The 18154-nt window shown below is 37.9% G+C and overlaps 1 protein-coding gene across 7 annotated transcripts in view; it reads left to right on the forward strand.

Annotated features, from left to right (window-relative positions):
- EYA1 (EYA transcriptional coactivator and phosphatase 1) overlaps positions 1–17125 on the forward strand; it is a 346385-nt gene extending 329260 nt beyond the window's left edge. For all 7 annotated transcript variants that reach the window (XM_012000091.1, XM_012000093.1, XM_012000094.1 and 4 more), the window contains 2 exons: positions 3059–3159; positions 15137–17125. In XM_012000091.1, coding sequence (XP_011855481.1) covers positions 3059–3159; positions 15137–15217 — 182 coding nt within the window. In that variant the 3' untranslated portion in view covers positions 15218–17125. The remainder of the gene's footprint in view (positions 1–3058; positions 3160–15136) is intronic.
- Positions 17126–18154: the final 1029 nt, after the last annotated feature.

Raw genomic sequence — 18154 nt, forward strand, 5'->3', positions numbered from 1 at the left:
TGTGCAGTGCTCATTAGAAGCCAAAGCTGAAAAGGTATACTTGAGTCTAGGCATGAATGGCCTTGTATATCACCATGAATGACTTTGTATATCACCCTAAGGAGATGAATGTTATTTTAGTCCAGGGGAAGGAGTATGAGCATTCTAGCAGGTGGCAAGAAGGCTGTCTTTGGCTGCTCAACTCCATATAATAAAAAGGGGCAAAAATGGAATCCCTGTAGGTCTAACTTCCATTTGCCCGCACTTTTACACTTCTTGTGCTTCTCCTTCAAAGCATTTACTAAATGATTACTAAAAAACTACTTTTATAGTTATTTGTTCATAGTATGACTTCCCCGTCATACTGTAATAATCTTGAGGACTGGGTTTGTCTCTCTTGCTCATCATAATAGCTGTAACACCCAGCACACAGTAGGTACTCAATAAATGTAGAGATGAATTTGTTGAATGAATGGCTGCATGAATGGCCATTTATTTTGAAGAAGGCTGACACAAGATTTCTTGTAGGAACCTGGGTCAACAGTGGCACAATTAACTGATGGGGAAATCAGGTTTGATTTTTATCAGTGTTGAGTTGGAAGAGACCCGATGGGGTCTTCAGTCAATGGCAGGAAGACACACTCAGCAGGGTGCTGATGGGATTCATCCAGGCTAACCTTTCAAGTTAGAAATACATATCTGGAGTTTGAGAACAACTGATGCTTCCCAAGAAGGACCAAGAACAAATTGTTGGAAAATACCTATCAAAAAGCAAGAAATATATCAAATAGAATAAAATTCCTAGTAGTCTATTATAACCAGAACTTTTACGTGCTTTCATGTTCCATAAAAATAGCAAACAGTTTAAGTCACATGTTAATTCTATTTTCATCTATATCAATTAAGAGGAATTATATTGTGTCGTAAACAGGGATTGTGGAAAAGGTTTACCAGCACATGAAAGTTGGAACAAATGCCAAAGCAGCCCATAGTACTGAAGCGGGTAGCCTAGCTTCTCAGAAAGTAGGAATAGTGTATTACATAGCATGTGCATTGAAGTTTAATCCCAAATAATTTGAAAATGATAATATAATAGGAAATTACAATCCAGTACGCATTTTTTTAATGGGCATTTTGTTTAAAATATTAAGCTTTAATTTTTTTCAATACAGAATAAAAAATATGTGGTGATAGAAGTAGGATTTCACCATCAAATAAGATATATGTGGGGATGAATGCAGACAACCCAGCAATTTTTTTTTCTTTTGACATGGAGTCTTATTCTGTCACCTAGGCTGGAGTACAGTGGCACGATCTCAGCCTGTTGCAACCTCTGCCTCCTGGGTTCAGGTGATTCTCCTGCCTCAGCCTCCCCGAGTAGCTGGGATTACAGGCACACACCACCATGCCCAGCTAATTTTTGTATTTTTAGTAGAGATGGGTTTCTCCATGTTAGCCAGGCTGGTCTCAAACTCCTGACCTCAGGTGATCTGCCTTGACCTTCCAAAGTGCTGGGATTACAGGGGTGAGCTACTGTGCCTGGCCCCAGTAATTTTTTGTTGTAGGCAAAATGCTAAAGTCATAGGAGGAGATGACTGGTATCTCATTTGGCAGAGCTATGATGACCTTTCAGACAAAATTGACTCATCAAAATGAATACTTCATATAAAACTAATAGTTAACTTCTAAAATCTAAGCTTCATTTTCTTAACCTCTATTGTGAAAAATTTCTACATGACCCCAAATTGACAATGAACCCAATAGAAGATAGTATATAGGCAAGGATATTTTTGTCTACCACAACTTCACCTTTAAATTACATTGAATTTACCTTCCTTTTTCCACAAGAGGGAAGCTTGCAAAAACACATAAGCATTTCCCTGTAAGGAGGGGAAAAAGTTTCATGACATTGAAGTTTTTGGTCATATATTTTTGCTATGAAAACTATGCTTTGTATTTGTTTCTTAAAGTGATTTAATATTTCACAGTTTAGTGGACAACTAAAGAGGTATTTAAATTGCATCCTTTGAATAAGGCTAGCTCTATTTCATTGTGTCAGATGCAAACTAGAGATTTTAGTGCAAAATACAAATATAAAGCAGACATTTGTTTAAGCAAACAAGCAATTTGTTCATGTGTATATCTGATCCTTATTTGAAAGAGGTGCAGGCTTTGCTCAGCCATTCACATTTGAAAACTATAAACTGTCCCATTGTCCATTAAAATGACCCTATTGGCAGTCCAAGACTTGGAACACCAGTTTCTTCTCTGAGAAGAAACAATGCTCGCATTAACCGCAGGGATGTGCTGACAGTGTAGCCGCCACAGGAGCCCAAACTAAGTCATGACATGGGAAAGATAATAGACAGATAAGGGTATTCTATTACCTTTATTCCAGTTTTCCTCCAGGAAAGTGCTTCATTGAACATTAGATGCCTGGGTAAGGCAGGTACCATCTTGCTGTACTACCCTAAATTATCTGACATTTATTTCAGAAGGAGTTTTACAAGACTACATCAGGCTTTCAGGGTCTTTAATTCAACCTGCAAATGAAGGAATATGCTAATTCCAATGTTTGTGTTTTCCTGCTAGAACAAAAACAAGTCCAGTTATTTTTTATCATTCTCACTAGTCTTTGGATCAGATATTTTCAGAGTTTGATGTAGAAAAAAAATGTTTTTAATCAAGTTAAAATATGTTGCCAGAATTGCCGATGCTGGAGTTCAGCTTATATATGGGGGAAAAAGAAGTCCCACTGCAAAACAGTACTTTCCCCACCACCCCAACTGCAATGCTATGATTGACTAGATCCCATTTTTTAATAAAGGAGTCCTTGAGAAGGGAGTATTTAACTATCAGTTTTCAAAGGACAGGACGCCACACTGTTAATTAATTTACTTTGTAATTCATTGTGCTGTGGCATATACAACCAAAGTGGCATAAAAAGCACTCCTCCTAGAGGCACAAGTGGGACAGTCGAATCAGAGCATGAAGAAAGCATTTTATACAGAAACTTCAAGCACTATCACATTAGGTTACCCAAACTTCACATTTTCTATGACTTATTTTTGTTCACTAGGAAAAGAAAGCTGTTTCGAGAGGATAATTCAAAGGTTTGGAAGAAAAGTGGTGTATGTTGTTATAGGAGATGGTGTAGAAGAAGAACAAGGAGCAAAAAAGGTGAGCATTCCTAGATGGGGCATCTTGTCTCATCTGTTTTTTCAGTCCTCTGGATTCTCATAACTGGATTATTTAAACAGGTTCCATTTCTGTGAAACATACGATGAATATGTGCAGTACTCTAAGCACTGAACAGGGTAAAGTAGAATAAATATGGAGTGATCTTTTTGAATAGCAGTGTGCACAAACTCAAGAGCCACTAGTAGTGTTCATAGAAGGTAGACTTTGGGAGCAGAACTGAAGTGTTGTTAGTGGTGTAGCTGTCATCCAGAGCAGAGATAACACACGTGCCAGCAGGACCTTCTCTGTATCCATGGCAGACATGCCAGGTGGTTCAAACCTTGTTACCTGAGCCTGGACGCAGCCTAAGAACCTTGCAAACATCCTTCAGAAAGCCTCTACCAGTTGGTCAAAGCTGAGTTGGAGGATAAAACTATCTGCTGCCCCAGAGGACTCGATGTCTTCTTTATATCATGAGATCCTACCTGTCTCTCTCCAGGCAGGGGGAAGGGAGTGGACCCAAGTATAAATCTCTTGACTCCCACTTTTCCCATTGCACTTCATTGCATTCTTCTGAATCTCTGCAGGTGAAATTCTATCATTTCTTTGAGCAAAAGCTTTCTCATTGTGCCTCTCATTGCATTTTTAAAAGCCAAGGGCCACCTTCCTTAGCCTGACACTGAGGGTCTCCACAGTCTGGTTACAGCCTGCCTTTCTGATCTGTCTCCCTCCCGTACCTTACACTGTAGTCATGTCAGTCCACTCAGCTTTCCTCGACCATGCCACATAGCTTTTCCTTCCTGTTGTCTCTCCTTGGAATCTTTTCCCTAATGCCCTTCTGTCATTGTCTTATTCATTTGCAAAATTCAATTCATGTACTACCTTTTCTATTCTGTTTTTAAGAAATCAATTATAGTCATGCTCCCTTAGATTTTAACTGAAGGAGCTACAGTGGTAGATAGCTTGGATTCTTCAGCCAGACAGCATGAGTTTGAATTATGACCCTGCCATTTACCCTTCCTGTGACTCTGAACAAGTTCTTATCCATTTCCCTTTTTTTGGTCTATAAATAGGATAGTAATAGCACTTAGCTCATTGGGCTATTTTGAGGATTAGATTTAGTTAAGATATATAACTCCATTAATATAGATATGTATAAAGTACACAACAAATGGTAGCTATTGTTATTGTTTATGTGCCTGTTTCAGCAAAAAAAAATGTGAGCTTTGCAGATTCAGGGATCTTATTTTGCTTGGTTTGTTGAGACAGTCTTCAAATTTTTTTGTAACTCCCTAAATCTTGTCATAGTTGTACTCTGTAAATGTTTCTTGAATTGAAGAACAATTAAATATTTTATGGGATTAACCAACAGCATAATTTTCCATTACCTTCCTTACACTCACTCATAGGAATCCATGTATATTTCCATAAATGATATAGTATTTCAGCCCTTCTGGAATATTTCAGCATATACCAGAAATAGCATATAAGGTCACCAGATTACAGATGCAGCACTGAGCCTGAGTATGATACATGGCCAACCTTCCTACAGGCTCTGAAGATGGCCTAGTTTACCTTCAGTGCCTCTGAGTGCCACCAGATGCATAATCACTGACCCTAATTTTATAACTAGATAATTTCATAAATACCCATAGATAAAGAATGTATCTCAGTCACAAACTTGTGTGAATCTGGTTGGTGCTGGTGGAAATCCACACATGACTTCAGGTCTCCTCATGCTCAATGTGAAGCAGCATTTGCCATTTAAGCCATAGTTCTAATCTTCCCACTTCACCAATGACCAACACTAGCATCATTGGGTGCCTCTGTTACCCCTCTGGGCTGTCTTTATAAAATAAAACCTTTCCCAGACTAAGTCAGAATCCCCAAAACACAATCCTGGAGAGTTAAAGAGAATGTTTTCCAAGATCCAGACTCAAATCTTCTTTCTAGGAAAGCCTCTGGAATTCCCAAGCCATTCCTATTCAGGACCCTCCTAGTGGCCAGCAGGGCAGGGATGGAACAGGTTTGCACCTCTGACCAGTATGGCCCTAGGCCAAGGTGTGAATCCATCTCCAGGCTGGTCCTTCTCCCTCTGGTATCCACCAGAAAGTTTAATATCAAAAATTGCCAAAATGTGGCTTTCTTGCTTGTGGTAGGCAGAGAGGGATGCCTATGAAATTGATTACTTAAAATGCAAGGAACACAAGTGAAATCCTTTGGATCTTATCAAGGTTTCTGTGGGTGAGTCCCTTCCTAAACCTTTCTGATACTTACAATTCTTAGAAGTTTGACATCAGTGAACACAACATGGCAAAAACAAAGGAATTCTTGGTTTGGTGTTAGAATTGAAAGTATTAATAGGACTAGAGTATTTGCTGTCTTTGAAGAGCAGTTAAGATTGTTTTTCTTTTTTTTTTATTATACTTTAAGTTCTTGGGTACATGTGCACAATGTACAGGTTTGATACATAGGTACATATGTGCCATGTTGGTTTGCTGCACCCATTAACTCATTACATTAGGCAAATGCTGACACTTCCTGGTAGATTCTAATCCTGGCAGCTTTGACAAACGGGTGCTCAATACATTTTGTTGGTAGAGCGGACATGAAAATTTTATGTATTTCTGATGTAACGAAACATTTTAGTTAAAAGATTTCAGTTAATTTTTATACTGGAAATAGGCTGAGATTCGTTTTGGGTTGCTTTTGTTGTTGTTGTTGTTTTGTTTTGTTTTTGAGAAAGTCACCCTCTGTCACCCAGGCTGGAATGCAATGGCGCGATCTCGGCTCACTGCAACCTCCACCTCCTAGGTTCAAGTGATTCTCCTGCCTCAGTCTCCTGCGTAGCTGGGATTACAGGCATGTGCCATGATTCCTGGCTAATTTTTGTATTTTTAGTAGAGACAGGGTTTCACCAGTTGGACAGGCTGGTCTCAAACTCCCGACCTTAAGTGATCCACCTTCCTCTGCCTCCCAATGTGCTAGGATTACAGGCATGAGCCACTGTGCCCGGTCAGTTTTAGTTAATTTTTAATTTTACTGGAAACAGACTGAGGTTTATAATTTAATTTTTAAATCTATAGACAGTTCCTAAATGTTTGCCTCACTGACTCATAGTCTTTAGAGGGTTTCCAATTACTTCCATGTATATTATAAAGTTTTAATACTAATTTAATACACATTGAATGTTGGTGATGGCAGTAGGAACAACCCAATAAAACAAAATTCAAATGCTGGTACAATTCATTTACAACAGTACCAAAGAATAGATTATAAGGTGTACAGAAGTATTCTATTACAATTATTTGGAAAATCCTTCTTTGTACAAAAGTATTCTATTACAATTATTTGGAAAATCCTTCTGTTTTTTTTTTTTTTTTACCTTCTTTCCTAGATCACTCTGATAATAAACTCTGATATTTGTGTTTTCTCAACAACCAATCAATAATTACAGAATAAAATTAAACATAGAATGGCTTTTAAAAAGACTGTTTCTACTGTTTATCTTTGGACATGTCTTTTTTTTTAATATAGGGAACACACAAAAAAGAAATTAGGCAGCCACCTGCAGAAAACATACTCTGAATTTTTTGACCAAATGAGTCCTCCTCGCTTTCCATTTTTATTTCATGGATGACTGTATGTGATAAGAGCCCAAAAATATCTGCTGTAAACCACTCTTTGTACCTTGAGAACTGCCTGTGTGAATGTGTAAAATGGACTAATTTTTCACAATATCTAAATTTCTGATAATCTTGTAAAAGATTCAGACATCATCAATTTACAACTTAGAGTGAGATGTTGATTACTTTCTTATTTTCTAACTTTATTGAAGGAGACAGGTTAACTAGTATATAAATAGTCGTCCTTGTGTATGAGTTAAGAGACAAGGATCTAATCATTTGCAAAAGATCATGAGTATCTTTAAAGTGGAGTGCTACACAGAAGGAGAGAATACTTAATATTTAACCTACAGGAAATAATTTAAGAGGAGAAGCTCTCTACAGTTCAACAATATCTCATTTTTAAAACTACATACGAAAACTCAAGCTAAAGAAACTAAGAGATGGCTTTCTATGCTGTAGGATTAATAATAGTAGTAAGTAACAAAAATTGCTACCAGGCCAGGCTCACACATGTAATCCCAGCACTTTGCGAGGCTAGGGTGGGTGGATCGCTTCCGCTCAGGAGTTTGAGACCAGCTGGGGCAACGTGGCAAAACCCTATCTTTACAAAAGATATAAAAATTACCCGAGCATGGTGGTGGGTGCCTGTAGTCCCAGCTACTCAGGAGGCTGAGGTGGGAGAATCACTCGAGCCCGGGAGGTCAAGATTGCAGTTAGCCGAACTCATGCCACTACACTCCAGCTGGGATGACAGAATGAGATCCTGTCCCAAAGAAAAAAATGCTACCAATTATAAAGCCCTTATTATATCCCAGTCCCTCTTTTAGGCCTTCCCATCCGTTTTTCTCATTAAATCCTCATAATCCTATGAAGGAATCCTTAGACCTATTTTACAGATGAGAAAACTGAGGCACTGTAAGAGTGAATAATTCAGCCAAAATCACACAGCTAGAAAGTAGCTAAATTAGGATTTGAACTCAGTTATTTCCTCTGACTGTGAGATTTCGCAAAAAGTTTCTGCAGTCTGAGAGTGGTGGCTCACACTTGTAATCCCAGCACTTTGGGAGGCTGAGACAGGTGGCTCACTTGAGCCCAGGAGTTCGAGACCAGCCTGGGCAACATGGTGAAACCTATCTCTACAAAAAGTACAAAAATTAGCCCAGCGTAGTGGTGCTGCCTGTAGCCCCAGCTACTCGAGAGGCTGAGGTGTGAGGATCACCTGAGCCTCGGATGTCAAAGCTACAGTGAGCTGTGATGGCACCACTGCACTCCAGCCTGGGTGACAGATTGAGACCCTGTTTAAAAACAAAAGTTTCTTCAGACTATAAACTACATTTATATATCATAAATATGACTTGACTTACAAAAAAAGAATTTACATAGTTTTTCAAAAAGTTATTAGAGTAAAATGCAATTCTTCTTTCTTTTTGGGAGTTAGATATAACTATATAAGTGACTTCTTTCCCCTAATTTTACATTCATGATTAAATTTTTTAAAACACATAATTCTGATATGTGCTTTAGCTCCTGAGCAATTTAGTTTATTAAATAAAATTAATAGCAAACCAATGAAGTTCTGCACATTTGAGCACTAAAATGTTTTGCCAAATCAAAACATTTCACATTGCTTCAAAATTGATTTTAACTATGTAGCTTGTCTCTCTTAGTTTCCTGTGTCCTTCAAAATCTAACACAACATGCTCTTCTTTTCCCTGTAGAGATCTGTCATCTCCTTAAATAATGTTCTTTTACTAGAGATTGTTACTTTGTTTAAAGCACAGAAACAAAACCCAGTAAGTAAATCTGCCAGTTGCCTATTTGGTTAATGGTCAGTTGAAATCTATTCTGTCATCCTTATTCTCTTTGCCAGTGTAGTCCAAGGGCTTTCATCAGTAATTTAATCTAGCTCTATAATTTGTATCATAAAAAGTACCTCCTTCAAAGAGAAGAAGTTAGAAATACCTTTGTTTCATAAAAGAACAACCTCATTTTAAAAGGATCTCTTGCAAGAGTTTGTGTGAGTGCCTCTTTGTTCTTAGAAAGATTGTGGGAAGTCTCTACCTATGGAAGTCTTCCTTTGACGTATGCCTTTTGTTGTCAAAATCTACCAGCTGTTCTTTTTTACCGTAAATTATTTGTTTCCCTAATGCAACATGGCTTGAGAGAAAATGATTAGACCTAGGTATGATTGTTTTAAAACAATGTAGGAAATAGTCTCCTGTACATTGACATCTAGTTTTCACTTCTAGATTAGTAAAAGTGGCCTTGCTAATAAATTAACTATTTTCAGATAACTATTTAAAACAAATATCTTGTTAATGGCGAAGGGAGAAAAAAAATGGCAAGCATCCATTATTCTGCACAATGACAAAGGCTTCATTAAATATGTTCATTTTATATGTGCATTCTAAAACTTGCTGAAATCCAAGATGAAGCTGAGAACCTGATTAATAGAACCCAATTTCAAGCTTATTTAGGAGAAAAATACAAGCCACTTTTATAAAATAACATTTGTAAGGCAATTTTTTGTTTTTAGTTTAAGTGGGTCATCAAGGTTATAAACACCAAGTGCAGTGAATGTTATTTTTGTAAAGTCATAAATTCATTTATAGTTAATCACTTACTATATGCCAGGCTTTGAATTGGATTTCATCTTCATCCTTAAAGAGCATACTTACATCTAGAGGGGAAGCAGATATATAAATAAAAGAGCAATAGTTGTACAATAAGTTTCATAATAAGTTCTCCCTTGATATCTTTATTTACAATTTGAAAAGTATTTTTACCTCCATCTGCAAAACTTTCTAAATACGACATGTGCATATGAAAGCACAAATAAGTATTTTTTTTACAGAAATGAGAAGTGCATACTTTTTTGCATACCTGCTTTTTCACTTAATCCATCCTGGCAGTTATTCTATATCAGTACATGAAGCTTTGCATTTCTAATGCTTTTAAGTGACTGCATCGGTATTCCATTATGTGGATGTGCTATTTAACCAGTCCCCTGGGGTGAGCATTTAGGTGGTTTCCAAACAGTTCTACAGTTCATGCATGTGCAAGTGCATCTGTAGGATAAATTCCTAAAACTGTAATACTTAAGTCAGAGGGTATATGCTTTAAAAACTTTGAAACATTGTAATTAATACATTTTTAATAATTCAGGAAAATTCTATTTACATATGTGTATCCACATACCCAGCTTTTTATATGGTTGATGTTATATGTAGTCTAAAGGTATAAATGCTAAATATCAGATGAGGAAGGATGGAGGAAGGAGATTTTTGAAGTTGCTCCAGTAGGCAAGAAGAACAGGAAGGATGTGTCATTGTTTTCCCATCAGGCAAAATTTTGGTTCTGGAGACACAAAAGCATGTGCTAATTTTAGGCCCTGATACCTACTTCTCTCAATATATGCCTAATCTTGATAAACGAATCATATGCATGTTGCAGTTCCAGCTGTCATTTCTGTTAAGATTTGTGGGTAGCTCTGTTTTTAGTCCCAGGGCTTCAGCAACCTGAGAGAATATCTCCGTGTAAGTATCCCATGTTCTGCCCATCTGAATGTCTGAATACAAGCAAATGAATTCAGCTATCCCAAACCAGTTGGCCCACTCAAACATGATTTGGGGTTAATTCCCACCCACCACCGAGTCACATGAACTCTCTCTTCACAATATGTCTTGCATCTATTACACCCACTCCATTTCCACTGTAATTCTACCTAGTTTCTCTGCTACCAGCCAGAAACATCTTTAGTCCATCCTTCCCCAACTGCTGCCCTAAATTGCTTAAAATACCCCCACCTTTTTGTGTCTCTTGGCCCTGAGGAAGTGTTAGCCTCTCGCCTCTTCCTTTACAAGGTAAAAGTCTAAACTCCTTAGTTAAATATTCCAAGTGCTGCTACCTTGACAAACCTCCTTAACATCTCTATGATTTTATACACCAGTCCAGCCCTATCCCCCACAGGCCAATTACTCCTCCTAACTGGGAACCCTATCCACTTCCCCTCCACCTCTCCAGCTTTGCCCATTCTTCAAATTCAGCTCAAGCTCAGCTTATCCTTACCTTAGCCCAGGTCACAGCTGAGCTCTCTTCTGTCTGAATTTATATTTTTAATTCTTAATCCCTCATTGCCTTATATTGTAATAAAATTGTTTCATCAGATATAGCTTGCCTGCTGGTCAGCTCTTGGCATTGGGGATATATGTCTTGTGTGTATGACATATCTACTGTAGCTACGTTGCTATGCATGTAAAGGACTTTGTTTTGATAATAAAGTCACAGACTTTCTTTGACCTAGAAGCAACCCTGAGTCATTTTCCCTAAACCCTCATGTTATAAAGAAACTAGGGGTTCAGGCAGACTGTGCCATAATTGAAGGTCACAGAGCTAATGTCAAAGTTGAGAATATAACCCGGGTCTCCTCATTCTAGCATGTATTTTTCTTTTCCTCTTTTGCCACCATTTCTCTCTGATTTCACAGAAGAAATGTTTTTTCTAGTGGCTAAACACTGATGCAAAAGAAAAAAGAGTTTACTTTGTATCCAGTTGTCCTGAGAAGCTTTTTATAAATGCATAAAATCTTCACATTGGTACATACTTAGGGAAAATATTACCATTGTGCAGTATTAGTTCTGATTGTTAACAGGAGTTTGACACCTCCTCTCCTCTAGACTCAGTCTTCTTATAGTCATTCACTTAATATAAAATGTGCATGTCTTAAGGAAGTCCACTATTTTTGTGAGAATGAAACTGCTAACTACAGCCGACATCACTACCCTGCACGCCATGAAAGAGTGCAGAGGATAGAGTTGCTATCCTTGTGGGTGGAGTGTCCCCAGAGTCTACCAGTTTTCTTTCATGTACGCCTAAGATTTGCAAAGTTTTCATTGTAGAACCTTTGGCACTTCTGCCCACATAAATGGCCCATCCCCACTGCATTGTGATGAATTGTCTGTAAGGAAGTTTCATCCTTTGACCTCATTTCAGGGTGCTGCTTGACCAGATGGTTCTTACTAATACTCTCTACAGGAAGACTAAAGCCATTCGTATTTTAGTGCCAGTAAACAAGCCAACTAGGGTTGTTTGTGGATTATCTCACCTTTCCAGATAGTGTTGAGTATGGTTTAAAAGAAAAACATAAGCGTTCTCTAGCTGGCATCAACCCACACACACGTACAGATCAGACACACAGCCATTGAACCAGTCCTTTGTTTACTATGAAATTAAATGCCCACTTTATACTTTATGTACCAAAGAATTAGCTGGATTTTTTTTTCAGTTCTTTTTTTGATTTCTCTGAGAGTCATGGCATTCTTCAGTGCAGGATTCTGATTGCACCGATAGTTTTTAGATTTGCATTGTTAATGGTTGTAACTTGTCTGTGGGGAGCATATGGAACCTCAGACAATTGACGTGCAAAATAATTTGACTGAACCTGCTCTGAAAAAAGGTATTGCACTTCGCACAAGTATTTTTATATGTTTTCATGAAGATGGTTGTCCTAAAAGTTTCTAGATGATTATCTGAAGAGCTTTCAGCATCCTTTGTTACATCCTGAGATAATAGTACTTAAGATCAATAGGAATTCTATCTAATCCCTTTATCTGTTGACAAGAAACTTTGAGGAAGGGCAATAATGATTGGCAAATCTAGTAAGAAAAACAATTAGAAATAAAGAGGATATAAAAATAGATACCAAGTAGGTGGTTAAATAGCAACACTGCACAGTTGAATACCTGAAAACTTTTAAAATAGTTTTAAAATGTGTCTAAAATGAATTTGAGATTAAGTAGTAAAATGAGTAGGATGCTGAATGGCACATACTTGATAAACACATAAATTCAACTATGTTTGAGTATGTACATATATGAACATATAAAGAAATGTTTATAGTGGTGAGCTTTGTGTAGTAGGATAAGAAATGATTTGTTTTTCTTTATAGGGTTCTATATTTTACAACATGAGTTTCTGTTCTAATGAAGAGGAAAGCTATAACTGATCAAACGTTTTTCTAACCCAGGCCTATGAATCATAATCACTCTTTTCCAGGGTCTCTTATCCCACAGAGAATGGATGGGGATGGGGAGGGAGAGAGAGATTAAACCTGTGCTATGGTGCTGATAATTTACACAGCTGAATAGAAAGCCCATAGAGAACAGGTAGGAGGCATTATAGCATATGAGCTTCAGAGTCACACCTGGTATGGATCTTGGCTTCACTCCTCACCAGCCATTTATTTAAACCTCTCTATTCCATCGCTAAGCCTCAAGTTCCTTTTTTTTTTTTTTAACTAGTACAATAGTAATACTAGTACCTCTGTCTGTCTGAGGTGCGTAGCATAGTGCCTAACACAATATCCAATAAATCATAACTATTGAGATTTATGAATTAGGAGTTTATTACAAATAAACTCCTTAGCAGGGCTTACTAGGCCCTGCATCAGTTGGCTCCTGCAGCCACTCATGTCACCAGCCAAGTCTTTCTCTCATACGTATCTAGTATGCCAACAATAAATTTCTCCATTATTTTCTGTCCCCCAATGCACATAACCATCAGAGTGTTTTTCTGAATGTTAATCCTTCATACCTAGCTCAACTATCACCTCCTTTCAGATATTTTCCCAGTTCATTAGGCAAAGGTAATTGCCCACGTCCTACAAGCCATAAATGAACACTGATGATTATTGTGCATTTTTGCTACTCAAAATAGGGGAGGGAGCGACACATGCATCTCTGTATCTTCTACACCTGGCACACTGTGCTCTGTATGAATGAATGCACAATGCTAGGTCTTACAGTGCGAAGTTGCCAAGTAGAGCATCCTTCTAGAAATCTACAAAGAAATATTTAGTACTCATTTCTGGGCTGTTCTGTTATCACTCAATAACAAATACATATACAGATACACCAAAATAGTCTTGAGTCCAGAAAGGTCTACATATTGGAATGTGGTATGTGATTTCAACAGATAATCTGAGGCAAATACATTGTTAATAAGTAATAGTTTGCATCCCAGTATGTAGCAGCTATGTGATCTATATATCAAAATAGTCAGTGGCTTTCACTGTTACCTACACATTAAAACAAAACAAAAAAAAACCTCATTTCTGTTTGCTTCTATGCCAAATTCTCCTATTAGTCTGAAATTTTTCCAAATTTCTCAGAACTATAATTGCAAATTATACTCCAGACTCCACATTATTTTCTTTTGCTTAAGAATCCTATTCTATAAGGTAAACAGAATTTTGTCCTCTGGAGGGTGACGATTATCTTTCCCTTAAAAAGGTTTTGCTGCTGTATTAGTACTTACTATAGTGCTTTGGAGACATAAAAGTTCCTCACATTTTCACCCTTCATGGATGATGTAACTTCTGATTTCTTCTCCTTTTCCTTGTCCTTGGTTTATTCACGTGCATCACAAACATTCCCACTACTTAAACTAGAGTTTTAGATTGAGGTTTAAACAACAACTACAAAAACCTAAAACATAAAAAAAAACAACAAAAAATTTAGATGTTCATTTAAAATGTTTTCCGTATGGTAAAGCCATTTTAAGGTCAATATGAAGAATAACTGAAGGAAATAAATGGAAAAGTTGCTTCGTATGTGAGCCACAATTAAGTTAGAAAAAATGTAAACTACTACTAACTAAGGAAAACTGCTTAAAGCTTGTACTCATAAAGTACAAGCTTTTTAAACTTTCAGCATGAAAAACCCACTGGATACATGAAAAACTGCCATATTTGGCGACATTCCTTTATTTAAAGCTTGGAATTGGCATTCAAGTCACAGTGTAGATCCAGTTAGGAAATATCCATCCTCTTCAAAGAAACAGACTCTAGATTACAATTTAAAACTCAGTCTAGTATTCTTTTTTTTTTTTTTTTTTTTTGAGACGGAGTCTCGCCCTATCCCCCTGGCTGGAGTGCAGTGGCCGGATCTCGGCTCACTGCAAGCTCCGCCCCCCCGGGTTCACGCCATTCTGCTGCCTCAGCCTCCCGAGTAGCTGGGACTACAGGCGCCCGCCACCGCGCCCGGCTAATTTTTGTATTTTTAGTAGAGACGGGGTTTCACTGTGTTAGCCAGGATGGTCTCGATCTCCTGACCTTGTGATCCGCCCGCCTCGGCCTCCCAAAGTGTTGGGATTACAGGCGTGTCAGTCTAGTATTCTTAGGGGAGGATTAAGTTTGAATTTTTGTTTTAAACAGATGTGATGTTAAGATGTTAGCTGGCATTTTCCATGATACTGAAAATGGGGGTGAGCATGGGAGTGGATTTCCAAAAACACTGGCAGGGCTGGTGCTGGGTGCTCTGTCCTCACGTGTATGTGTGCCTCTGCTGCAGCACGCGATGCCCTTCTGGAGGATCTCCAGCCACTCAGACCTCATGGCCCTGCACCACGCCTTGGAACTGGAGTACCTGTAACAGCGCTCGGCACTTTGACACCACACAGCTGCTCTGTGACCAGGGACAGTTCCAGCAGGCCCCAGTCTCACATCAGCGCCGGCCTCCAGAACTTAGCAATTTCCACCTGCTGATGCGCAGCTGCTGTCAGTCTTGACCTCTGCCCTTGTGGTGAATGGAGGACCACGTCTATTTCTTCAGAACAGCTGTTGACTCTAGTACTGTGAATCCAATGAAAATAAGCCATGAGAATGTTCTAGCACAGCGTAATGTGTCTGCCACATTAACTACACGGTTCAAACCTGTGAAGAAAGGACCTGCAAACGCTTCAGTTGTTAGCATTTTCAATGTGATATAAACAGCTTCTCCAATACAGCAAACCTAATTGCACAACAGAGACTGAAATGTGTTTCCTGAATACTAGTGGAGGAATTTTCTTGTAAAGAAGGTTTACTTTTTGGTGTCTCATACCCAGGGTAATCTGTACATCTCTACTTATTTATGAACAGACTTTTTAAAAAAAAAAAAAAAAAAAAACAGCTTTATTGAGGTATAATTCACGTACCCTACAATTCACCTACCAGACGTTTTTAACATCAAATAATTGAAGAGACAATAGCATTAGAAATAAGTGATTAAAGGCCTCTGCCTCACAACGTGGCAAGTACAGTACTTTGAATTTTAGCACATCGCATAGTAGTTTTAAGTATGTCTAATTTAAACGTATAATATGTACATCACTGAGACAATCATGTACAGAAAGAATTTTTGGTGTAAATTTGTAATAATGGATGATTCTTTTACATATTGTTTAGGGAAATGATATTGAAAGGTAGCAATGCCTTGATAGTGAAGCATGAGGCAGCATGTGCACAAACTCAGGTGCCATGCCTTATCTAAGTATTGGGTATAAATATGTAGATAATGGATTTTTTTTAGATACTGTTGTCAAGACCAAAAGCATGGATGTCAAGTGTCAGTAAGGATTTTGTTTTCTAAAATTTTTTCCTGCATCAGTTCTTCTGAGGGCCTTGATGAAATAACACAGCAGTTTCTTAAACAATTTGAAAAAAAATGAGTTCTCCTACCACCTCACTTTTTCATTTCCACACTAATGTATTATATGTAACTACTTGGAAAAAATAATTATTCAAATGCTTCTTCCCACAAAGAATATAGATGATAGTAGATATATTTTATTAATAAAATGGTTCATGAATTGGAGACTAACAAAGTTTTCATGTGCTCAGAATTATTATCGTGTCTGCATTTTCTTTCGATAAAGGAAGACACACGATGCTAATCCGGAAATCAGCAAGCTTTGCATTACTCCCTACGTGCATATTTTCTCTTTCTTCTTTCCACTCTGAGGGAAGTTCATTGCCATTGTCATCACTGTGGAAACAATGTTCCTCTCCACCTGCATTATGTACTACATGACAGGCATCAATCTTGGGAATTAAAATTATCACCTTTGTCACACCATAAGAGTTTCTCCAAAAGTGGTCAGTTTGGCTGGGCAATATTTTCTCTAATCAAACACAATCCATTGTCATGAAATTACCCTTAGGATGAGTCTTCTCTAATCATATATTAGGGAAAAAAAACACCAGCTTTGACCCAAAGTAGCCGAAGAGCTACTTCATTCTTTTCTGAAGTTGTGTGTTGCTGCTAGAATTAGTCATTTGTGAATTATCCAAATTGTTTAAATTCACAATTGAATTAGTTTTTTCTTCCTTTTTGCTTGAAGCAAACAGTTGACAATTTTTTAACCTTTTCATTTTATGTTTTTGTACTCTGCAGACTGAAAAGACAAAGTTTATCTTGGCCTTACTGTATAAAGGTGTGCTGTGTCCACCGTTGTGTACAGAATTTTTCTTCATTAATTTTGTGTTTAAGTTAATAAAATTGATTTGTGATGTACTGTAAGCTCCCTGACTGTCGGGATCATCTTTTTCTCTTGGTTATATGAAATAGCAGGATCTTGGTTGCATTAGGACACCCAAAGTCTAACAAAAGGAAGTTGTATGAAATAACTGCAGTGATGGCTTTATCAGCCCTTTAGGGGACTGAACTTGCAGGGTAACAGCTGTTTCTTTGATCACTGTAAGTACTGATGAATGGAAAAGTTTTTCACTTCTCCAAAAATTACATAAACTAGACCCTTACTCAAATTTACCTGCTGTAGAACATAATTCAACATTAAGTATCTTGGATTGCAGAGCAGATTTAGCCACTGACATACCCAAGGGACAACACTATACAGCAGTTTCATCAATAAAGAATGCCCACAACAGATACCTCTATGATTTGGCCAGATTAATCACTGACACCTATAAAACAGCACAACTGGCTTCCTCCTGAGAGTTTAATCTTAGAAGCACACATTCAAACATGAAAACACATGAAAATCAAACATGCACTGCTTCACCCATTTGTCAGGCCCCTGATGTGTATTTTTCATTCACACACACCAGGTCAAGTGGCCTGAATCATGAGATGCCTGAGCATACCCTGACACCCCAAGAATGAAAAGACTTTGGGGAAAATCTTAAAGAGAGACAGTGGTGGGCAGCAAAGGGGTTTTTAGGGCTTAAATTAAGAAAGTATAAAAAATAGGCCAAATGGAGGGCATACCCAGAAGACAAGTTTTCTAAAGCACCACCTCTAATATTACAACTCCTGGTCAGAATTTTTAATGGCTCCTCTTTGATCATGGATTTAGGGCTCAGATTTCTCCCCTTGGCATTCTAGAGCCCCCAAATACAGTCTCTACTTTCTTCCCAGCATTCTCTCTCATTACTGAAATTAGCAGATCATCAGTACACTAGGCTAGCATACTAAGCTCTTTAATGCATCAAACAGCTCTCAAGCATCTCTGCCACATCTTTGTTCAAAGCATTCTCATTGCCCAAAATGACTTCCTTCACCCCATCCTCAGTCCACCCAAATCATGTC

The sequence above is a fragment of the Mandrillus leucophaeus genome, unplaced genomic scaffold (genome assembly GCF_000951045.1).
Source record: "Mandrillus leucophaeus isolate KB7577 unplaced genomic scaffold, Mleu.le_1.0 Scaffold616, whole genome shotgun sequence".
Classification (NCBI taxonomy): Eukaryota; Metazoa; Chordata; class Mammalia; order Primates; family Cercopithecidae; genus Mandrillus; species Mandrillus leucophaeus.